The 23,698-nt window shown below is 41.5% G+C and overlaps 2 protein-coding genes and 1 long non-coding RNA gene across 7 annotated transcripts in view; 2 read left to right on the plus strand and 1 right to left on the minus strand.

Annotated features, from left to right (window-relative positions):
- Nucleotides 1-11,179, plus strand: part of LOC111574359 (rootletin) — a 29,128-nt gene extending 17,949 nt beyond the window's left edge. For 4 of the 5 annotated variants that reach the window (XM_023278910.3, XM_023278909.3, XM_035952209.2 and 1 more), the window contains 16 exons: nt 104-238; nt 324-467; nt 688-926; nt 1,033-1,192; nt 1,290-1,457; nt 1,549-1,972; nt 3,065-3,228; nt 3,347-3,467; nt 4,105-4,268; nt 4,738-4,953; nt 5,164-5,388; nt 5,469-5,618; nt 5,755-5,955; nt 6,753-6,884; nt 8,498-8,671; nt 10,300-11,179. In XM_023278910.3, coding sequence (XP_023134678.2) covers nt 104-238; nt 324-467; nt 688-926; nt 1,033-1,192; nt 1,290-1,457; nt 1,549-1,972; nt 3,065-3,228; nt 3,347-3,467; nt 4,105-4,268; nt 4,738-4,953; nt 5,164-5,388; nt 5,469-5,618; nt 5,755-5,955; nt 6,753-6,884; nt 8,498-8,671; nt 10,300-10,386 — 2,904 coding nt within the window. In that variant the 3' untranslated portion in view covers nt 10,387-11,179. The other variant, XM_055010731.1, reaches the window with a different exon arrangement.
- Nucleotides 11,180-11,279: 100 nt separating this feature from the next.
- Nucleotides 11,280-19,540, minus strand: mfap2 (microfibril associated protein 2). Its single transcript, XM_023278927.3, has 9 exons — nt 19,413-19,540; nt 17,576-17,636; nt 14,571-14,618; nt 14,170-14,196; nt 13,987-14,076; nt 13,820-13,861; nt 13,648-13,735; nt 12,146-12,219; nt 11,280-12,068 (listed from the first exon to the last, which is right to left on the minus strand). The coding sequence occupies exons 2-9, from the start codon at nt 17,604-17,606 to the stop codon at nt 11,965-11,967; spliced, it is 504 nt and encodes a 167-aa protein (XP_023134695.2). The 5' UTR covers nt 17,607-17,636; nt 19,413-19,540; the 3' UTR covers nt 11,280-11,964.
- Nucleotides 19,541-20,309: 769 nt separating this feature from the next.
- On the plus strand, nt 20,310-23,023 carry LOC129348953 (uncharacterized). Its single transcript, XR_008601728.1, has 3 exons — nt 20,310-20,840; nt 21,459-21,617; nt 22,530-23,023. It is a non-coding gene; the product is annotated as an uncharacterized LOC129348953 (long non-coding RNA).
- The last annotated feature ends 675 nt before the right edge of the window (nt 23,024-23,698 follow it).

The raw sequence follows: 23,698 nt of genomic DNA on the forward strand, positions 1-23,698 counted from the left end.
TTTCACACCTGCGTTTGTTAGAAAGATCAGCACCACAGGAACTATTCCACCAGACATTTGTTGACCGGAGCTTTTCTTTCTTTCGTTCTTTCCTTCCTTCTAGGCCCTCTCTCTGAAGGAGGCAGAGAAGACGGTTCTGTCTGACAGAGTGTCCAGTCTGCAGGCCGAGCTGTCAGCTGCTGTGCTGGAGGCCGACCGGATGACCAGAGAAGCTGCTCATTACAAAGAGCAGGAGCAGGTGATGAATGTGCATTTTGTTGCTGCTTTTAAAGCACTAAAGAATGAGGAAGATAAACTAAACTGACTCCCTCTTGTTTCTTCAGATCAGAGTTGGAGCTCTGACCAGCGAGCTGCTGGAGCTTCGCTCTCAGCTGGAGGATGCCGCCTCCGCTCACGAGCGAGAACTAAACAGTCTACGAGAGACTTGTACTGATCTTCGGTCACGCACTGATGTTGCTCTCAAAGAGGTACCAGAGATGACATGAAAGTTTGGAGAGCATCTACCTGCTCAATCCTCTAAAATTCTGAAGTTTTAATCTGCATCTCTGGATTGGATGTGCAGACAGACATGGAGCATGTATCAGGGAATACATTCTCCGGAGCAACATTACCATTGAGAATGAGAGAATAATAGCAGTGTTTTGATCAGTTGTGATGTTAATCTTATTATGGACTTTTGCCCTCCAGCTGGAGCAGTGCAGAGCTTCTCTCTCAGCTGCTGAGGAGAGTCGAGACCAGTTGAGGCGGGAGATGCTGGAGACTGAACGTCGTCTGACCCACACTCAGGACTCAGCAGAGAGCTATAGAAGAGAGGGAACAGAGCTCCGTCGCAGCTTCTGTGACGCCACCAAAGAGAGAGACACTCTGAGCCAATCCAACACTCAGCTGAGGGAAACTCTGCGAAGTGCAGAAACGGAGAGAATCAGGTGAATATAACGGGAAACTATCCACTGACAGAAGTACAGTTGGACAAATGCACGTGTTCACAGTAAAATGTTGTCATCGTAACTGAGTGTGTGTTGGGTTTGTCAGTGTGAAACGACAGTGTGAGGAGAAGGAGCAGAGGCTGGCAGTGCTGGAGGAGAATTTTTCTTCCACTCAGAAGGAGGTGACGGAGCTGCGCAGCTGCCTGAGAGAAGTCGAAAGGTCTCGACTTGAGGCTCGGCGAGAACTGCAGGAACTCCGCAGGCAGGTCGGACATGAAGACAGCTGTGCAACCTGTTAAACATCGTCTGTACAACTGGATTTTCTTGGTAGACTGACTGTGCTCTTTGTGCTTTTGGCTCCAGCTGAAGGTTCTGGATGGAGAGAAGGAGCAGAAAGGGAGGGAGGTGGCAGAGCTGCAGACTCGCCTCTCGCTGGAGGAGCAAAGAGAGGAAGAGAGAGCGAAGGAGGTTTTCATCCTCAAGCAGAAGCTAACCGAAGCGGAAACAACAAGAGACTCCCTCAAGAAAGAGGTGAGGATGGAGCAACATGACGAGGTTTACAGCTCATACTTGCTGTTCAGCGTGTCACAGTTTTCTTTCTTTTATTTTTATTTCACTGCAGCTTTCTATGACTCAAAAGCGTCTGCTGGACTCTGAGTCCGGCTGGCGCAGCTGTGAGAGGGAACTGACCGCTCAGCTGCAGGAGGCTCGTGGCTGCGAGAAGAAGCTCCTGGATGAAGCCAAGAACCTGTCGCTGCGCACTCAGGCAGCCCAGGACGTTGCTGCTCAGTCCAGCCTGCAGCTGAGCGAGGCGCAGGGCCGACTGACCGCCACCGAGGCCGAGCTGGTCCGGGCCGAGGCGGGGAGGAGGGACCTGGAGTTTCGTCTGAGCAGCCTCCAGTCGGCGCTGACCCGAACTCTGGGCATCGGAGCGGGAGGGAGAGGAATCAGGGGGAGGAGCCCAGGAGGAAGCTCTACATCAGCCGGCAGCATGTCGCGCCACCACAGCATCTCCCCGCTGCGCTCCTCGCTGTCACCTCCTAAAGGCAAGAATGAAACCTTCAGCTTCTCTTATATGATGAATGGTTGTTGGTTTGTTGTTGCAATGTTTAACCCAATTAGCTGTTCCTGGTGGTCATATTGAAAAAATGCAGCATTATCACACTTACAAAGCATATGCCAAATAATATAGGATAAATCTTATTAATAACGTGCAGCAAAAGGAAGTAGAGGAACAGACACTCAATATACATACATGAAAAATGAGTATTATACATTCTATATTAGATACTGTATATTTTATACTGTATATATTATACATTTATATACATTATATTACATATACTTTATATCTATAGAACGTTTCGTACAAATAAAATGTCGCACCAAAAAGAAAAATATAAAAATATCTCCACCTCCTCTTAGATGATTATATCGTATCTAAATGACTGATAAATGCTCATATATACAATATGACAAAAATGGGGGATTTTCATTACATTTATATAGGATAAATAACATAGGAAATTTGGAAGGAACAGCAGCAGAGTGACATTCAGTAAAGGTCTAGCTGGTTGAATCTGAGAGAAAAAATTAAAATATGCATCCTTAATACATCGTACAGCAGTATGCCAACAAACAAACCAACAAAGTATGGAACTTTACAGTTGTGTTCCCAAATTTTGACCTAAAACAATATATAAATGGGGACTACAAGAGTGTACTGACGCAAATAAAGTGAGCATTAGGAGTCAGGATTGAAGGAAACTGCAGAAAATACCAAGACTAGATTAAAAAATGGCACCTGTATGGAAAGAAATACATGGTGGCTAAAGTGTTAAATTATCTTCACATTGCAGTCACTGTTAAAAATACATTGAACATATATAATAATCAAGGAAAGGAAAGAAAGACTGAAAGAACAAAATCAATATCATAATTCCATCATAAAATTACATTTAAAAACACATCCAGTACAATAATCAACCAGAAATTTGCTCTTTAATTTGTCTTTTACCTGACACTATGGACTCTGTTGTGTCACTCCTCCTCCCTTCCTTTACATGTTCCTACATAGAGAATATACTGCAGATGACACGCTACAAGATGATGGCAACTTTTTGCATTTAATTTGACAGAGTTCCGAGGAAGCACCCCTGAAAACACTCTGGGTTCGGGAGGTGTTTCTCCTGAGAGAGGCGACACACCGCTGCCTCTCTTTCAGCCGGAGCTCGACCCCGAGACCCTGAGAAGTGGCCTGAGGGATTTCCTCCAGGAGCTGCGGGAAGCACAGAGAGAAAGGGTAAATCCAGCTGCACGTTCCAAAAAATGCAGCACTTACTGTAACAACGTTCATAATAACTTGAGGGTATGCTTTTTGTTTGCGTGGCTCAAGTGTTTGTGTATTGCTTGTTTCGAAGGACGATGTGCGATGCCAGCTGGGGGCCGTGCAGAGAGAGCTGGAGGAGCTGAAGGGGGAACGAGACTCTGCTCACAGTCGACTAACTCAGCTGCAAAGCACCTTACAGGAGTACCAAGAAGGTCAGACAGTTTGATATTCAGACAGGTTAGACAGGAATACATTCAGGCTTCAAGGTTTAACTAAGGTGTCTATGGTATTCACTGAATTTATCAGCAACTATTTTAAAAATCAATTAATGAGTTTGACTCATTTTTTGCAAGAAAATCATTCAATATCCCCTGATTCCAGCTTCTTAAATTTGAATATTTTCTGGTTTGTTTACTCCTCTATAACAGTAAACTGAATGTTTTTAGGTTGTGGATAAAAGAAGACATTTGAGGAAATCTTCTTGGGTTTCTTGGGAAATGGAGATCAGAATTTTTCAACATTTTCTGAAATTTTCTTCACCAAACAACTAACTGATTATTCTTTAGTTTCAGCCCTAGTTTCCACATCACGCTCGTGCAATTTTACTATTAGGCCCGAACTGCCTTCAAAACTAGTTGTGATGTGACACATCCTGCGTAATTAACATTTTACATGAGCTCAGAGAAACATTTTACTTCCTGCAAGATAATTCTAAAAAGCTGTCTGCTAGTGTGATGATCTGATCCTCCCTGCATCCATACAAACACATTTTTGAGTGTACGTAGGAGGATTTCAACACAAAGCATAAGTAGCTGCAGGCTGAGTTGTTTTAAATGTGTGTGATGGCAGGGAGGCGTGGACTGGACGAGCGTCTGATCACCACTCAGATGCTGCTGCAGCAGCAGGAGGAGGCGGTGAGGAGAGGAGACAGAGAGAGGAGATCTCTGTCCGACAGGGTGAAGGATTTAGAGCGAGCGCTGCAGGCGTCTGAGACGGATAAGAAACACACACAGGTACATGCATGTTTGTGTGCATGCAAATAAACTTCGTGTATTTGTGTTGTCTGTCCTCAGCAGCGACCACTGATCTGCCTCCAGCAACATATGGCAGCGCTCAACGGTGGAGCGATATTTAGAAGTGTAGACTGTCAGGGACATAATAACAACAGATGCCTCACACACAGTGTTGCACCTCTTGTGGTGTCGAGTCTCAGCTCCCCATATGTCTGGTTTTAATGCCAGCAGATTTCAAAATGATTCACCTTCTGGACCACAGGAGGAGCAGAGACACATGAGAACGGCGGATTGTTTGTGGGAAAAAGCAGCATATAAAACGCATCGTTTATATCTGCATGTGCAGCATCAGTGTTTTTGACTGTTAGTTTGTAATGTGTAAACTCCCATCTCTGTTACATAAACAGATTATTCAGCGTTCTGTATGTACACATTTAGCGTGACCTCTGTCCTCCCTTCCTCTCTGCAGGATCTGTTAAATAAGCAGCGCGCTGCTGAGATGCGTCTGGAGGCGGAGAGGAGGCGTCTGCGGGAGGCGCTGGAGGCAGCCGAAGCTCGAGCCACCAGGGTGGAGCTGGGGAGGCGCAGCCTGGAGGGGGAGCTGCAGAGACTCAAACTGAGCCTGGGAGACCGAGAGGCTGAGAGTCAGGCCTCCCTGGAGCGCCACGACTCTCTCATCAAACAGGTAATGACACCCAGTAATTTATTGATGACTGCTTTCCATAAGGCAAGTGTGGCAAAAAAAATTAAATAGAAACAAAATTTTGCAGCTGCCATCTTTGTCCCAAAACTATGTTTGATAACAGTAGAAACAGCTCCAAAACCCCTGACTCATCACATCCTGTGATTACAGAAATCAATACTTTCATATTAACTGCATCTCTTCAAACTGCAGGTGGCGGAAGGAGAAGCCCGTGTGTCTCTGCTGCAGAGGGAGGTGGAGAGGCTGAGTCAGGCTCTGCTCAAAGCTCAGGAAGGTGAATCTGTACTCAAAGAAAAGACCACTTCTCTGAATCAGACTCTCCAGGAGGCAGCGGCTGCTCACAGCGGCTCCCAGAGTCGTCTGGCTGCTCTGCAAAAGACACTAAGTGTAGCTGAACAGGACAAAAGGCTTCTGCAGGTAGAGTCAGAATGACAAAAAACTTACATAATGCGAATGAAAAGTGACTAATGATGAGATGATTGTTGTGTACCATTAAGGAACGAATGGATGAAGCTCGGGCATCATCAGCTGAGGCTAAAAGAAACATGGCCGCCCTCACGGAGCGGGCGCAGAACCTGCAGATTGAACTGAACCAGAGCGAACTGCGGCGAGAAGAACTGGAGGCCGAGCTCAACAACACTCAGGAGGTTAAAAAGACACAGAGCTGCAAAACACTAAACCATCTGTAGAGCTGCTGATCTGAAGCTGTGGCCTCAGTTAGACTCTGTAGAAGCCTGTAGACTGGTGGTGTCCTTGTGTTTATCTTCTATCCTCCTCTGTCAGGCTCTGCGTCAGCGTTCAGCCGCTCTGTTGGAGTCTCAGCGCAGCGTCCAGGCAGCTCAGACGGAGCGGGCAGCTGTGGAGGAGAGACTGCGAGGGCTGCAGAGAGCCGTCGCCATGCTGGAGACGGAGAAGAAGGATGCTGAGAGGCAGGCGGTGAGGCTGGAGAAGGACAAGAACGCACTGAGGAACACACTGGACAAGGTCAGCTCTGGATCCTACAGCAACAGATGTGGAACTTGCTCCACCCTGTCATTTATTTACAACTAGCTTTTTGTGAATTTAACAAATTCAACATCAGGTAGATCCAACTAGGGCACAGTAAGTGATGATTCATGACAGAGCATCAACTCGTGACACAAATTTACACTTTCAAGTGTTGTAGTCAAATGATGGATACAGGAAAATATCAAAAAGTCAGTTTTGTAGACAAGAATAGTTGGATTCTGTGGTCCTCATCTGAACTCACCCTTAGTTTACACTTTGTAGGTCAGTGTGAAGCAAGTAGTCCAAATCTGAGAAACAGAAACAGCCTGTAAACACAGTCATATTTCAAAGATGACCGCAACATGAACAACATCACTTTGAGTTAAACATAAATGATACCATTTATGGTCAGTTTGGAGTCATTTTTTGCCAGATGAGCTTCAAATAAGCAACTGTTGCTTGTTTAATAGCAGAACATTTGTCTGTGTTCAGGTACAATTTAAAACTAACTTAAATACTCTTATACTGTTAGTACTTTCGCTGATAAATTAAACACTCAAAAATAACACAATATAATGAATAAATGATCCACAATAAATAGTTCCTATATCTAGTCGAAAACTATTATGTTTCCCACATTGAAAGATGCTAAATATAACTGGCCCCTAGATGAACATGAACTGAAAGTTTTCTATCTGACTGAAAAATGCCATTTGATGTTAGTAAACACAGGTTTTAACGTATTTTGTCACAGATGTTGTGTTTTATAATTCTACAAATGAATCTTTGCCTAGGTTGAGCGTCAGAAGCTGAAGTCTGAAGAAGGCAGCATGCGTCTGTCTGCAGAGAAAGGTCGGCTGGATCGTTCTCTAAACACAGCAGAGCAGGAGCTGCAGGAGGCGCAGCAGCAGATTCTGATGCTGCAGGTGAGGAGCTGCATCTGATCGCAAGTAAACTCACATTCAAATCATACCAGCCTCCATTATATGGTAATAATAGAAGGAAACTCCACTTTGAAGTTGCACCAAACTGTTGCTGAATTCTGGCGACACTGAATTTATTTATTATTTTTTTACTCTGTTGTTTCTCACCTCCTCTGCTGGACGTTATGTAGAGTGAAAAACTTTTTACAATGAGAACAATCAACCTTCAACATCAGAAACTAATTCCAGAGTTTGGGCTTTATGTGTGTTTGTGGTGTAACATTCATTTCCATTTCACTTTTTATAAAACCTCAAAAAAAGAGGGATTTTGTTTGGACACAAAAGTGTTTTCATGAGAAAAACTTGACATTTTCTGTAATGAGTGTGGAAAATGAGGAGATAAGTTTTAATGTTGCTGCGCAGTTTTAGTGCGTTAAGAGAAATTTGAGTTGAGTCAAACTACAAAACAACCTGCATGTCTTGTTAGGCATCAAAAAATAGCTGTCAACACTTGTTTTTCTGTTATTCTTCATCTCTGCATTGCTTTTGTATCACATCATAGATAACATCAAAATGTAAGTTTCAAACCAAAACTGTTAGTGATAGTTTTTCTTTTTTAATTTACCACAAACATGCTATAAACAAGCAAATAAATAAAGCAGTGGGTTTCTGTGGAATTCTGTTACAGTCATTAAAGTTGTTTATTTCAGGCCAGTTCTACATCTCAGACCAACGTTCATTTCTCCTTATTTAGTGAAAACTTCTCCCAGGCTGCAGAAGAGTTCTCTGGAAAGCCAAAAAGATTTGGCAAAAAAAAGTTGCAGAACTGTTCTGTAATTGTAAAGATTGTGTTTGTAATTATCTCGAAGTTTATGCTTCATCCCTTTTCATTACTGAAATATGTCATTACACCTCAAGGTAAGCAGTGAAAACAGTAAAGCTGGAGCTGCTGGACTTGTGCTGAAAGTGAGTAGAAAAGAGAAAGAACACTTTGTGTCATTTATCCTGAAACATGTTGACCAATGAAAGACCCGTAAAATCATTGGTGTAAATTTCACTGGTAAAACATCTCGTTTAAGATGTTTTCTCATCTGTAAATACTTCAACTGGATGCCTGGTTATTAAGTTAAAAGTTTTTTAAACTTTGATATTTATTGGGTTCGCATATCTGTAATTATATTTATTTAAGTTTATTAGACAGTTGTATGCATGTTATTTGTTTGGCATCTTGTTCCATGTGGATGATCCATTTTATCCAATTTCTGCCAACAACAAGTTCTAACTTTTTGGCTGCCAGCAAAATAAAGCTTCTAACTAAAGCTACATTGCAGCACATTTGTTTGGAATAGCTTGATGTCTTTTATTGCTGTAATTCCATGATCCCAGAAAGGTTGTAGTTCACTGCAGCTTCTCCAAGCAGCAGTTTTGCCTCCAGTGTAGTTGCTGGGTGGTCCGTGTTAGAGTCCGTAGAACTGAGTCGACTCTCTCCATCTCTATCTCATGAGCTGCCCTTGCTTTTGGTGTCCCGCCAAGCTTTCTGTCCTTTTCCTCTCGTTTACTTTTCATCTCTTCTACCTGTATGTGTGTGTGTGTGTGTGTGTGTGTGTGTGTTTCAGACTCAGCTGGCTGACATGGAGCAGTCTCACGGTGTGTGTGAGAGTTTGGTGCGGCAGCGTGACGAAGCCCAGCGGGAGGCCGAGAGGCTGAGGAGCAGCTTCAGGGACGTTGAGCGAACGCTGGGAACCCGAGAGCGAGCTCACCGCCACCGAGTTAAAGGCCTGGAGGAGCAGGTGCGCACTTTGTGTTGTAGTTTTACCGTCACTGAGAATGTTAGGTTTGTTTCTCAAAAATGAAATGAAATCCACATTACTTGTAATACTTTTATCCACATTACTTGTAATACTTTTACGTATTTATTTCCTGTAGAAAGTCATTTGGGACACTTCTCTTTCTGCTTTTGGGTTACTCTCCAACACCACCTGAGATGCATTGTCACATAATTTTCAGTTCACAATATAACCATAAACTTTACAGATACTCGCACATCAGCACAAATTTGTATCCTAACGAGGAGGACCTACACAAAGTCGTTTTTTCCCCCATCTGTACTAAAGTATGACTGCAGTGACAAAAGCAGATTTGGTGAAAAACACCCAAAGAGCACTTTACAGAAAAATGTGGCATGTGCAAAACTCACTGCCTCAATAATAATCGTAACTGGTTGGTAATGTAATGTGATTAGTGAATGCAGGAACAGTAATGTGTTACATCACTGCATTACAGACACTTGTTTGTTATGTGTTGCCTCCACCACTGGTCTTCTGAATAGAGACGTTCTTTATCTGCTTTCAGTGAGCCTCACATTTAACAACATGTTTTTCATATGTTTATACATATTAGAATCAAAGAATAAATCTCACCTATTTTGCTTTTTGGAAACCAGAATCTGCACACCTCAGACTTTAATACAGTCCACAGACCCAGTTACTTAACTGCTTACAAAACTGAATGTAAAAAGACTCAGTCATCTCTTCTCCTGAACATTATTACTAACTGTACAGTTGTTTACCACTGCACAAATTCATTTAGATTTCGCCTCTTCTTCTTAAAGTATATTTTGTGAACTGTCAATATTCACTAATGTTTATCAATTCTTCCTTAATATATCTGATATTGGTTGATTTGATGTTATTGATAATTATTAAGAACGACATGTTGTTCAGCCTCATGTACATTAACAGAGCATGTCTCTGCACTTACCAGCCACATTATCAACAGTATCTATGAAATCTAAAGCAGTTCAGTACAACACCTCTGCCACAAATTACAGATGATAATTTCACTTTATGTTTATTATTGAGGTCGTAGTTGGAGGATGTATAATGAAGGGAAAGTGTTCCTAATATTTTGCATCTCTGTCATGTATGTTGTTGAGAAAGTCAAATAAAAACGAACACTTTTAAATGTGATGCCATCCACCACCCACGAAGACCTCAACAGTAAACACAAAGCAGAATCTTACATATTTGACAACATCAACAAAAACTAAAAACGGAGAAGCATTGTAAAACTGTGTTGGATTGCACTGAATTTCCCACATGCACCCAATAAATTGTCAGGTGAGTGTATAAAAACCACCACCTACCAACTGCAGCATCTTGCAAACGAAGAAATTGTGATAAGTGTAACAGTATCTGAGTCTATGTAGCTGGCAAAAAAACCCAAAAAGTGATCCTGTCACTTATAATTTATTTTAACCAATTCATGCTGTTTACACCCTGAAAATGAAGTCACCGTGTGTCCTATCTGTGTTATCAGCAGCAGGACTACACAGTCTGGATCAAAGCTTTAAATCGTGTGATCTGAATTACAGATTAGTCATCTAAACTGAAGCTTTGTCCCCCTGTCATTACTGCAGGTGTCCACCCTGAAGGATCAGCTGCAGCAGGAGATGAAGCGTCGGCAGCCTTCTCTTCCATCCTCCTTACTGCCGTCAGGAAACTGAGACGCAGCTTTAAAACCAGAATCACCAGCAGACTGTGTTGTAATCCAGGGAAACTGCGCTCAAAATGAATGTCTCATAGCAACTCTAACCCACAGAAATGTGTTCATACTCTAACTGTACTGCTTAAATGATTGTTTGTATTATTTTGTGACACTGAAACGATCACTGCTGTCATTTTGAAGGTGTTTTATTGATATTGCGAGCAGTAAAAAACGCTTAACTGCAGCACAAAGACGGGCAAGGAGACGAAGCGCCTGCTGATTCCTGGCAGCTGTTTGTACTTGATCTGTGCTCAGCATCTTCCCAAACATCCTGCTCCTATTCAAGAAGAAACCCAAATCACGGCAGGATTCTCCTCCAGACAGTCTGGATGTAGCGCAGGGAGGGAAGATCTGCCAGTTTTGCAGCTTGGCTTTGATTCCTTCACATTCATATTAACAACTGAGGACGGAGAAAAAGGGAAGGAAGGTTTTCACTGTGTGCGAGTGGAAACAAACAAACAGAGCACAATAATGGATCTGCACTATGTATTCTCTCAGACAGATTTTGATGATTGTGTGAGATGTAGATGCTATTTTATAAATGAAAAACGGCATTGACAGTTGAGTGTTGCAGTGTGAGGGCAAACCTACAGTGTTTTTTATTAGCGTTAGTTTTACCAGATGTATATACTTTTTACTTACTGTATAAACACTGACAAGCTGATGATTAATAACAGCAGTATCTCTTGTATGGACAGAACACATGGAAGCCACATGTTTGGAGGAGAATAAAGTGACTCTGTGCACCACAAGTCTTGTCTGCTCATGAAAACCTCTCAGCACACTTGAGCTGCCGCCGCAGATTTCGTTGCAACGATGAATCGTGTTTGACGCAATCACACACCGAACAGCTGTAGTATAAAAAAAAGTTTATTTTGTTCTCAGTCTTTATAGTGACAGTTTTACAAAGCAGTAGTACAGAGGCCATTTGTGAGATGCCTTTTCAAAGCACTAGTTGCCACTGCTCAGTTGCTTAGCACACATCCAGGTGGCAGTAGTGCGAAAACTGAGGTCACTTCACCACCTGTTTCTTCACATATCTCATGATCTTCCACAGTGAGACAGTTGATGGCTGCATCTTGATTCGTTTCGTCTGATGCCAGTGCACAATGACAGTGCATTGATGAGTCACGACAATGACACAAGTACAGTAACATGTCAACAAACACAAAAGCATGAGATTAATACGGTACAATATGCAAAAACAAACATAGTAAAAGGTTGTTCCGCAGTTTTATGTGCACCTCTAAACGTTTTTATAGCACCAGTGATTTATACAATCATCAATGTTCTTTGGAGTATATTTATCTGCACACACAGGATCTAGTGGGCAGACACACGTGTGAGAAAATGAGGATAAACAGAACAAAAGAATATGCAACTGCAGAAGTGCTTTTCGCACAAGAGCACTAAACAGCACAGAAGAGGCGAGGAGGCAAAGTGAGGGGCGACGGGGTGGAAGAAGGAGGAGGGTGAAGTGTAGAGGACGAGGAGGTGGAGGAGTGGCAGTAATCCGGGCAGGTTGTGTCCCTGATCATCAGCAGCCACCACAGCTCTTCCCACAGCTTCCTCCTAGTGACGCACACTGACCGCTCAGGACCGCCACGCCACACCGAGAGAACTGGTCACGGCACAGATCCGCTAAACAGGCACACAGAGGTCAGGTAAAATAAGAACACACCTGCATGCATAAACACATGAACACAAAGTGAACCCACCTCTGAGCAGCTCCTCGTGCGCGCACACAGTCCTCACGCAGACCTCCTTGTTGATGACGTACACCCGTCGCAAACTGAATGAAAACACATGTAGAGCTCACCAATGAGGCGGAAACAAAGAGATAGAGCCAGTGACGTCAAACGGATAGTGCACTTAAAAGCAGTCAGAACTCTACTTACTTAAGGATTACTCTGTTGCTATTTTGTGGTTTAACTATTGTAACTATTGTCTGTGCAGCCAAAACATGACGTAACTTATTCTTTTGAGTTGTTCCCCAAAACGTATTAAAAAGCCACATACGGGTTGAAACATCATTGCCAGATTTTAAACCCTTTTCCAGGTTGTTTGTTTTTTGTTTTTGAAACCAATTCCCAATAAAAATGTCATCAAAAAATGCACTGCCCTCTCAGTTAATCACCACTGACAACAATACTTAGAGTGGGTGCAAAATACAAATTAACTTCATTGCCTTTGCATTGCTAATTGCTACAAGACCAATTAAAGTGGAAAGATAAAACACTGCACACCCACACTCAATGGATTCGAGATCTTATGCAGTTTTTTACAATTACAGAAAGTTAAATTCACTCTAATGGGATCTGCTGATAAATGCTATAAAGGCTGGCAGTCATTCATCAAGAACTACAAACTGGATATAACATGTTGAGGAAGATTTAGTCTGAAGTTGTGTCGCTGAAATATGAAGAAAGCGTGGCAGTGATATGTCTGTTACATGTGGCCATGGTATGAGGTCTGCAGAAGTTTTTTTTTAAATTTAAATTAGAATTATTTTTTTATTTAATAATTTTCACTAGTTTTTGTTATAAATTGAAAATGGAAAAAATGTTGATGAAAGGTTCTATTTCAAACAAACATAAGTGAAACATTAATAAACAAAGGTGTTGTTATTTTTTACTGCAAATGTATATTAGTTTAAAATATTAGTTATTGGTGTCCTTGATTGCTGAAAACTGATATCACCCCTGAAAAAAACATATCAGTCTGTGTATAGTTTCTTAATTACCACTGTAGTATATTTTCAGATATTAACATCTCTCAGTTTTTATCCTTTAAGTTCAGCTTCTTAGTGCCTTTTCTGCCTTTTCTGAGACATTCACATCTGCAGAGATATAAAACTTCAGTCTCACTGTAGCAGAAAGAGGTGCTTTGGATTCACTTTGGTTCCAGTATAATGTTTACTCCAGTATTTTCTCTATCTCATTGATATTTTTCAAAAACTTCATGAGGAAAACACGTCATAAAACGCCATGGAGTTTTGCACTCTCTGCTTGCACGCTTACATTTTTATTTTATGAAGCAAGCTGTTTGGAAAGATTTGAAGGACAGTTGCTGCTTTCTAGTGCAGTAATAGTACAGATTTGGGGATGAATTGGAGCCACAGTGTTTGTTTGTCCTACTAACTTCAGAGGGTTTTTGACTGGTGTAAAGGCAGAGATAAAGACTGTGTTTTCTTCTCCTTTAGAAGTGGCTTCATACATACCTGTAGAAGCAAAGGCTGTTGAGGCACTGCTTGCATGGCTTGTGGACTGAGTAGAGTCTGGTGCAGGGATACTGCTCCTCTCTGCAATCTGTGAATTAATCAAACAACGTTATAATTCCTCCACTCTACATTAACATTGGACTATGCATCTTTTGTTCTTCTTCTTGTTTACCGAGAGGGCCAGGCTCTGTGGGCTCCGTCTCCAAATCAGACCCTAATATCCAAATGGAAAACAGATTTATCAACGAGACAAACTATTTGTAACTCAGTTTTATGTAATTATGACAACATCGTCAATAAATCTATGACTGTGGTGGGAGGAGGGTTCAGTAGTTGTACTTGATTTTTCCGGACGGACCACTGGCTCCAGCTGAACCTGCTGCTGGTAGGTTCCAGGAAGAGATTCAGTATTTTCAGTCTCTGGACTCTCTACTCAAGAGGAGAGGAACATTTTGTCACAGAGGGACTTTTAAACATGAGCATGATATTACAAGAACATTAAGAAACCTGTAAATTCTTTACCTGGGAAATAATCCAGCCCATAGTCTTCTGCAAATCCATAAAACAAGCAGGAGAGAGATCATGAGATCAACATTAAGTCAAAGCCTGCACAGACAGCAGCATATAAAATGAAACACCTGCACATCGGGAAGCAGTAAACAAGCAGCTTGTGAGGCTGTAATCCATGACTTCACATGCAAGATGCTTACAAATAATAACATGCAGATAGTCAAAGTGCTATTTACACTGTGATACAGTTGCCATGCGGGAGGTAAACAACAATCGAAGGAGGAGTGAGAACTCCTCGAGGCGAGGTGACACATCAGAGGACAACGAGGAATCAGGAACAGATGTTTAGAGCTCTGATATAAACTGATGCTGAACTGGAACAATGCAGGCCAATATTCTCTTAATGAACTCACCCAGAAAAGGAAACGGTTCCTGGTACTGGCCCTGGGCGAGCAGCAGAACTGTTGATGTTTATGACAAATAATCACAAAGATGGGGTGATGAGAGAAACGCAGAGGTAGAAAGTCAGTACAAATACTCCTAGTGTACTATATGTCATGTACTTGTGACGTTTATTAAGTGTTTCCAAAGGAATTCATCAAATTTCAACTTTTATCATTGCACTCACCTCCATTTTTAGGTAAAACCTTTATAAATTCACACACAGAGTGATGATACAGTTTAGCTCTCACAACTAAAAAAAATCATTAAATAATAATAATAAACTGTATTTATATAGAACCTTTCAAAACTGGAATAGCAAAGTGCTTTACAAAGAAAGAGCAACAATACAGAATTATAAAAGAGGCCATAAAATATTGTACAGAGTCTATACAAGTGGCTTTTGAAAAGCCTGTTAATTCTTAAGAAGTGCACTTATTCAACTCTGCTATAGTCTGTCGACGCAGCAAATCCTCTGAGGGTGCTGTGTTTAGTAAAGATGTGTTTTTATTTACTAATTCAACGGTACTGTTCAGATTCTTTCTTCCATCAAAAGTTCCACAGTCTTGGTTTAAGGTAAAATATCTAAAAATCTCTCTCTCTCTCTCTCTCTCTCTCTCTCTCTCTCTCTCTCTCTCTCTCTATCTATCTATCTATCTATCTATCTATCTATCTATCTATCTATCTATCTATCTATCTATCTATCTATCTATCTATCTATCTATCTAGATAGAGTGATACCAAAAGCCGAAACCAAATTCCTTGTGTATGTGCTTGTCCATTAAAGCGGATTCTGATTCTGATTCTGAAATAGGTTGAACCTGTTAAAAAATAATGTATTTGTACTTATGCATATAGGTTTACCAGCTACACTTCGCATTGCATTACAGATATCTTATTGTTATTCAGAAAAAAATTCCAAAGACATATTTGCACATATTCTCATTTTCAGACCAGTAAATCTTACTTCTGTTTGAGGACTATTATGAGTGACAATTTTAGGTCAAAATTGGAAAGAGTTTTGAGAGTTCTTTATTTTTGACCTCCTGTTTTCTTACTGAAAGGAAGAGGACGGTTTGATACAGTTGGAAATGTTAGGCACTAACACTGACATTGCATAAAAGATGCATGTCTCCATGGTGACGTTACCCACTGGATTGCGTACTAACATTTTAAAGCCTCAAGTTTGGAATTTGGCCATCACCATCTCGCTCTTTTAGAACAGTCAGGACCTGACTGAGAACCTGAAGACACTCCGCATGTTCTTATTGTAGTGGCTTTACTATGTAGACACTCACTGAAGCAGACCCTGCTTTACCGTCTGTTTTACTCTAAATGGAACCATAACTTTAAAAATGAACATCATGCTGTATTGAAGGAGACATGAAGATAGTTGCTGGGACCTTAAACTCATTAGAAAAAAGTTTACTGAAGTAACAAATCAAGCGAGTAATAGGGTTATTTTCTTACAGATGTCTGTACAATCAGACTTCTTGCAACCAGAGGAGTCACCCCCTGCTGGCTGTTAGAGAGAATGCATGTTTCAGTCACACTGTATTGACTTTACTTTCAGACCTGGAGGCTATTTCCATCTTTTATATACAGTCTGTATGAGTTCGAACCAGGAGTGAGCTATATCTGATCAAAATGTGACAACTGTTGGCATGTTTCCTTTGTTGCCAAGTGAACAAGCAATATTTTGCATATTATGCTCATACTAAATAATACCCAAATATTTTGCTCCAGAACTTTAAAGGAAAAGTTTGGCATTTTGTTAAATACTTTACTGACTTTCTGACAGACAGTAAGGCTGACACCACACTCATGTATGGAGTTTAGCTTAACACAAACAACCAGTCTACTTCTCAGCTGGATACTCAACAACTTCACTGAAATGACAAGATTCTCTGAAAGATATTGTGCCCAGTCAAGATCCATTCATCTGTTTTTTTCCGCTCATCCAGAGTCAGGTCAGAATCTCATAACCATGGGTGAGGGTTGGAACGAAGACCATCTGAAGACAGTCTGGTGCTGAAGCTGCACCAGTCTGTCTGTCTAATGCTCCATTTTCACATCAGTTGTGAACAGGACTAGAGACACTACAATTCTTGTGATTCTCTTGACAGAGAATAATGGCCTTAGACTGGGAGGTGCTGACTCTCATCTTCACATCCATCTGCAAACTGCCCCAATGCCCCCTGAAGGTCACAGCCTGATAAAACCAAAATAACCACATCTTCTGCCAGACGAGACTATGAGGTCTCCAAACCACACACCCTCCTCACCCCAACTGTAACTTCAAATCCTGTCCATGAATATCACAAACAGGATCGGAGACAAGGGGCCGAGTCTAACACCCACTGGAGACAAGTCTGACTTCTTTGCAGAGAATATGAACTCAGCTCTCACTTCGGTTGTACAAGGGCGAAACAGCTCATTGCAGTGGTCCCGGTACTCAGTATTCTCGCATCACGCCTGAAAGGTTTTCCTGGGGTACATCGTGATAGGCCTTCTCCATGTCCATGAAACAAATGTGGACTGAATTGTTAAAGTCCCATGATCCCCCCCCCTAGTAACTCTGCAAGTTGTTGTCGGGGGTAGTTACCAAGACAAAGTTGGCACATAGCCCCCTGTAAAAACACAATGTGCCGTTTTTTTACACTTTGGTATTTATGCAAATTTGAAAAACCAGGTAAGAAAAAACATTTAAATTAGTGAGTTTTAGTGGTGCAAGCATTTTACCTTCAGTCTGATCTAGTTAAGCTAGGCTAACCAGCTGATGGTTGTAGCTTCATACAGACAATTTCGTATTTTTCTGCAAGGAAATGAGTAGAAGTATTTCCCAAAATGTAAAACTGCTCTTTCAGCTTGGATGTTGTAGCATGTTTCTCAAAGATCCTTTAATTATATAAAGAAATCAAGATATGAACCCTGTTTAGAGGGACTGTTGTAGGCCGTGGAGGAATGTGGTAGTTACCTGGCATGCAGATTAGCAGGAGGACTCTCATGGTCACTCTGGGAGGTAGACTAACTTTACACTGGAGACAGAAGAGAGAATTAATCAAAACAAAGCAACGTTGAAGGGAATAAAGAGCTTAGAGCTGGATGTTCCTTTGGCTTCATAAAATCTCCTCTCCTCTCCTTCCCCTTGCCCTCCGTCACCTTTCCAACCCCCCACTGCTCTCCCCTCTCTCTGCCCTCCCTCCCTCCCCCCTTCCCCCTGGCTTCCACTGGCCTCAAACAGCCACAGTAAGAAAAAGAGGGGGAGAAAGCTCTTGACAGCAAGAATGTGGCACGTCTGTCTTCCTAAGAACAATCTCTCTGTTTTCCCACTTTTCCTCGCTGTAGCCGACAGTCTCGAGGCTGCATTCCAGGAAAAGAAACAGAGGACCCCTCCACCCAACCCCTCTGCCCGAGCTTTCTTCATCCCTCCCTCCGTCTCCACATCCTTCATTTCCCTTCTGTCGCCCTCACTGGTCATTTCCTCACAACCCCCCTTCCTTTCCCCCCCATTTTTTTTCTTTCTTCTTCACCCCAACAAGCAAAAAGTGCCTCTTAGGTTCAGTGAAAATGACATGAGGACAAAAAAAAAACATGAACAATGACAACGTCTAGACATCACAAACTTGCTCCCCCCCCCTTCCCCCTTAAGTTGTCAATGAAATTCAACAAGTCACATGTTACATACAGTAAAAGCCATTACCTTAACTTCCTGACTACTTTGTGGAAAGTATGAGTGTTCCTCCTCCACTGCAGCACTGCAGGCCACTTCACAACTTTAAGCAGCGATTTTGTGCTTTTCACACACCCTGCACTGTGGATTACTTTTTATTTTCTTTACAAAAAAATCTCTATGTGACTGCATGCAGATTTTTGTTGAGGCCACACTGGACATGAAATACGTGACTGAAACACTGTTTGCACAAGTTCTGCATGTGTATCAATAAATCTGAGTGTGTGTTTGTGCACCAGCATAACAGACACACACACACACACTCACACACACTCACACACACACACACACACACACACACACACACACACACACACACACACACACACACACACACACACACACACACACACACACACACACACACACACACACACACACACTATTCCTCTCTTGTGCATCGGAAACCATATGTTTTCACAGCACACATCTGGGAGCGATTAGCCCCCCTCTCCCCATTGAGTCCTTCCCTTTCCCAGATACAGAGACCCCATCTCCCCCACCCCCCCACCCACAGACACACACAGACACACACAGACACACACAGACACACACATTAGTAAGAGTTTTTGAGGACAGCAACAGAAGATGCTCTGCTAGTCATGACAAATAAAAAAAGCAACATTTCTAAATCATCTTTCCATGTGCCCTCATCGACCTCTATTCTCTGGAAACAAGCGATTTTTTGGAGGGGAGGGAGGGGGTCTCCAGTGCCATCGCTGCAGGCTGAGCTGTGAAGTCCCTCCTCCTCCTTCTTCTCTCCAGTGAAAACACAGGACCACATGTCAACTCTCAACAGCCATTAACATACACTCTAAACATCCCCAACTATTAGTTGATCTACCTTACGCAGCCTAAGAAACACCTAGAATTCCTAAGAGTCCTTCAGACTTTGTCTGAGCTGCATGCATCTGTGCACAATCACCTCATGTCTCCTGATTTTTTTTCCTCCACAGTCTTCAACATGCATTGCAAGTCTAGTTAACTACTTGATTCTACTTCTGCGTAGAAAGACAAAGAAATAAATGCTCAAAGAACAGATGCAACCATTATATTTGTTTTTTTTTTTGTGAGATCTTACCTAACTTTGGTTCAATTAGCTCCGTCTTTCAGCAGCTCTCATGCGTCCTGTGAGTGCAGGAGGACCTCGCAGCGCCACATTGTACCACCCCGCATCTGGAGTCTCCTCCCTCCAGTCCAGTCCGGCCTCCAGCCTCCAGCCCCCGGTCCCAGCACTGACCTGCAAAGAGGTAACCGCAAACTGGTCACCTATCTGGTAGAGCAACATTAAAGCTCAGTTGTGGGAGACACACTGATGAGATCCTGTAGGTGGCATATGTAAATAATTACATGCCAACATCTGGATACCCTGACCAAGAGGCCTTATAGGATTTTTACCTTTTCAGATGGAATCTTTAAAGGTTCCTATTAAATTCTCCACATCCTCTGAGACAATCTAAGGAAATAGGTTTGGTTCTACAGTGCCTATAAAAAGTGTTCACCCCCCTTAAACATTCCCCTTTATTGGTTTTTAACATTGAATCATGGTCAGTTTAATTGGGCTTTCTGGACAAGAATTGACAAAAATAGACTCTTTCATGTCAAAGTGAAAACAGACTTCTGAGTTCAATGAGATGTCTGTTAATTAAAAATAACAATAAAATGTAAAATAAGTGACAGCAAAAATATTCACCCCCTTTAAAGTGAGTCACCTAATTCAACACTGATGCAGTCAGTTGGCGCTAAAAGTCACACAATTAGTGGAAAGGAGATCATTTGAATGCAGTTATTGTGTCTAAAACAAATGAACACTCCTAGAAACTGTGAAAAGGTTATTAAGATGCATAAGTCAGGGAATAAGTCAGGTCCCTGAATATTCCTCAAAGTAGTTATCGAATTAAGAAAAGGAAGGAATATGGCACATGTAAAGCTGCCCAGAGGAGGCCATCGTCAAAAACTGAGTGACTGTGCAAGAAAGAGACTAGTGAGGGAGACCACCAAGACACCTATGACCACTGTTCCCTCTAAGCTGCGTGCGTGCGCAATTGCGCACTGCTGACACGGTCTCCGCGCACAGAAAATCTGCGCTGCGCACAAAAAAAAATCCAACCTAAATTGTAAATAAAATAAACACGTAACAATTCATTCTGTGCTATTTTTCAGTGTGAGTCAGTGAGTGACCAGTGACTGACTGCTGCAGCCAATGATGCGATTCACATAAGTATTTACCATAGACTGTATATAATGGTATTTACGCAGCTAATCAACGTCAGGCGTCCTTATGTGCAGCCAGCGTTGTTCTCATAGATATGAATGAGTAGATAGGACACGCCCCTTTGAGCTGCGTGCTACAGCGAGGCTAAGCTAGTGGGGGCAAAGTTTCAGTGCATTCTGTTGATGTAGACGGCGTGAAAACGGAAACAAGAAGTATGCCGTCTCACTGTGCTGCATACAATTACACACTACGTCGTACGATTGAGACAAGGAAACTTGGAATGACTTTTCATAGGTAAGAATAGTTTTTGGCTCTTTTTTCATTATGAAATCTTGTTGAGAGCTTCCAGTCTACGAGAGCTAACTAGTTAGCCACTAGCAAAACACTAAGGCGAGCTAGCAGCTTGACAACCAAATACCAGACGATTAATAGTAGCTGTAGTATAGTTGTACAAGCAGTAGTAGTAATACTAAAAGTACAAGCAGCAGTAGTAGTATAAACAGCTGTTAGAGTCATAGAAGTAGTATCAGCATTTGTAATAGTATTACAAGTTGTAGTAGCAGTGCCAGTATCAGCAGCAGTAGTGAGTGTACTAGTAGTAGTCACATTACTATTACTACCACCAATACTACCAATAGTAGTTATAAAGCCTAACTCATGTATATCCAGATTACCATCTATGTTCTTCCTCCAAACCCATTTTATGATTGGGATTACAGGCAGTTCTTTAGGACTGCTCTCAAATAATAGAAATGTTACTAAACAAGGTTATACTTATCAAATTACATAGCTCTGGTCTCCAGTATATTGGCGAATTCGGTTCTTTGTACTTAATTTAGAAGCATGATTTCTTTTTAATATGTTGTGTACAGACTTAATTACTTCTCTGTCTACTTTTCTTACTCCATGTAGGTTTCCCAGAGACTATGGGTTGAGGAGGAATTGGAAGTTTGTCGGCTTAGACCTGGTGTCATTCCATCAGTGTTAAACTTCCCGGCTCATCTTGGAAGAGTCTGTGCCAGAAAGACCACGACCAAGCAGCCTTGAGATCTTAGCCAGCATCTCCCTGAGGTGGGTGTTGACAGTGTTCACAGTCAGGTCTGTGGTAATCCCGTCAAAAAACAAAACAGAAAAAAATCTAGATTATAAATCAACATGTAACCAAAGCACTCTGTGTATAACGCCATAGTATAGGATGTAGTTCAGAAAATGTCAAAGTATAGTATGCTTTACTCAAGAATAACATAGTATGGCCTGTAGTTCATGGTACAGCATGTTGGCAAGAAAAAAAAAACGTAGATTATTAAGCGCAAAATGATAGGATGTTGCCTAAAATTGTCATGTATGATATATGGTTCAAAAAATGTCATAGTGCAGTATATTGTCAAAATAGTATGTAATTCAAGAAAACATCAGAGTATAATATGTCATCTAAAAAATGCCATAGAATAATAATTTCATTGCACAAGTAAAAGTATAGTAACTTTTAAAACTGTTTGAATTCTTACATGTTGCTAAAAAAAACAAAAAAACAAACAAAAAAGACGTCAGTAATATGTCAATTAAAAAGCCTATAGTATAGCGTGTCACCCAACAAACATCATAGTATAGCATGTCGCTCTAAAAACGTCACAGTATAGCCTTTAGTCCACAGCTGTCAGTAGGTGAGGAGCAACACAAAAACAGTCCAAACGCTGGTTTCCAGAGGGTTACATGAGAATTTATTTGAAAGAGTAAGTTTACAACAACACAACATGTGAGGGGGTTAAAAACAAATGGGTGTTAGTAAAATAAAAATAAACAGAACTAAAAGTGAACTTCATGTTGACATTGATGGGCATTCCAACCAGGAACAAAGTAAAAGATAATCAATACGAAATAAAACTTCCTGTTCACCTCTTAAAACCCAAAAACACACCGCAGTAGCATCCTAAACTAAAACTACCAATGGGTTCCCTGTTTTCCTTTCTGAACAATTCAAAGGTCCCTCGCTATCTCCCCACACATCCACCAACCACTGGAACACATCTCCAAAGTTCTGCCGGGCCAGCTCAGCTTCCCCTCAGAAGAAGTGCCACCACCTGCCAGATGAAGGAGCCTTTTGAGAGGCAGCTGGCATCGTGATTGGACTGTACTTTGGTCTGTTCCAATCCAGCTTCAGCTCCAGAGACGGCAGGCGGGACGAGTCAACGGAGGCCGGGTGGACAAAGGCATGCAGCTTAGTACAATCCAGAAAACAACAGAGGAGGAGTGCAGTGACCCAGGGCCAGAACAAACAGTATGTCTCTTAGAAAACATCATAGTATAGCCTTTGGTATGAAAAAACACCATCATATGCATCGTATATTGTACAAAAAACAAGTCAAAGGAAAGAGACATACATTGTAGAATTGTAGTAATTGTGGGCTGACTGATTTACTGATTATCAGTATTTTATTTTTTACTGATTTACGGTAATAAATACATTTAAAAATGGCGCTACTTTGGCTCTGAACCTTAATCTACCTGTGGTCGCTCTGTCTTCTGGAGTGATTTGATTGGTTATACGTCACGAATAAAACTCCTTTAACTTAACATCTGTAAACAAAACAAAAAGGTATCAACAAAGTTTTCTGTTAGAGTTTGTGTTCTTCTAAGTTTAGCTCAAGATTTTAAATGCTTTCATTTACTGCAAATGAATATCCAAATGAATATACTCCAAATGTCTCACTAATAATCATTATCAGCCTTAAAAACCCACAAAACACCCCTCTATACTCAACCACACTTAGTACAGTCCGGTTCCCCCTTCTATAAATCTGCTTGGAATCTTCCACTTCCTGTTTGTCAAAGTGGCCTTCTACCTGGACAGGTTTTGTTGGAGCTCATGCAGCAAACATTTTGGGTAACTGCACTTCAATATGGATGGATGACACTGAATTAGAGTCTGTTTTAATGAGAGTGAGTTAAGATGTGTAGCTCTGTCATTAAATAGGAAATTATTTCTCAGAATTCACAAAGGAAAGTCTGAAATGTTTGCTAGGTTAGCGTCCCACATGTTCTTTGGCTCAGCTAAAGCTAACTCTCTCCAACTTCTGAATCTCTTGAGTTGCTTGTTATTAAAATATCTTGCTAGAGGTGCTGAAGCTCAGAAAATCTGAGATGTTTGTTCA

This window comes from Amphiprion ocellaris, chromosome 5, assembly GCF_022539595.1.
Source record: "Amphiprion ocellaris isolate individual 3 ecotype Okinawa chromosome 5, ASM2253959v1, whole genome shotgun sequence".
NCBI lineage: Eukaryota > Metazoa > Chordata > Actinopteri > Pomacentridae > Amphiprion > Amphiprion ocellaris.

Excerpts from the sequence above, each read along its gene's own strand:
- mfap2 (XM_023278927.3), bottom strand. The coding sequence starts at position 17,606 with ATGAGAGTCCTCCTGCTAATCTGCATGCCAG. Across the intron at positions 14,619-17,575 it reads CCTGCTAATCTGCATGCCAG|TTCTGCTGCTCGCCCAGGGC; the intron begins GTAACTACCACA and ends AAACATCAACAG. Across the intron at positions 13,862-13,986 it reads GGTCCGTCCGGAAAAATCAA|GGTCTGATTTGGAGACGGAG; the intron begins GTACAACTACTG and ends TTTGGATATTAG.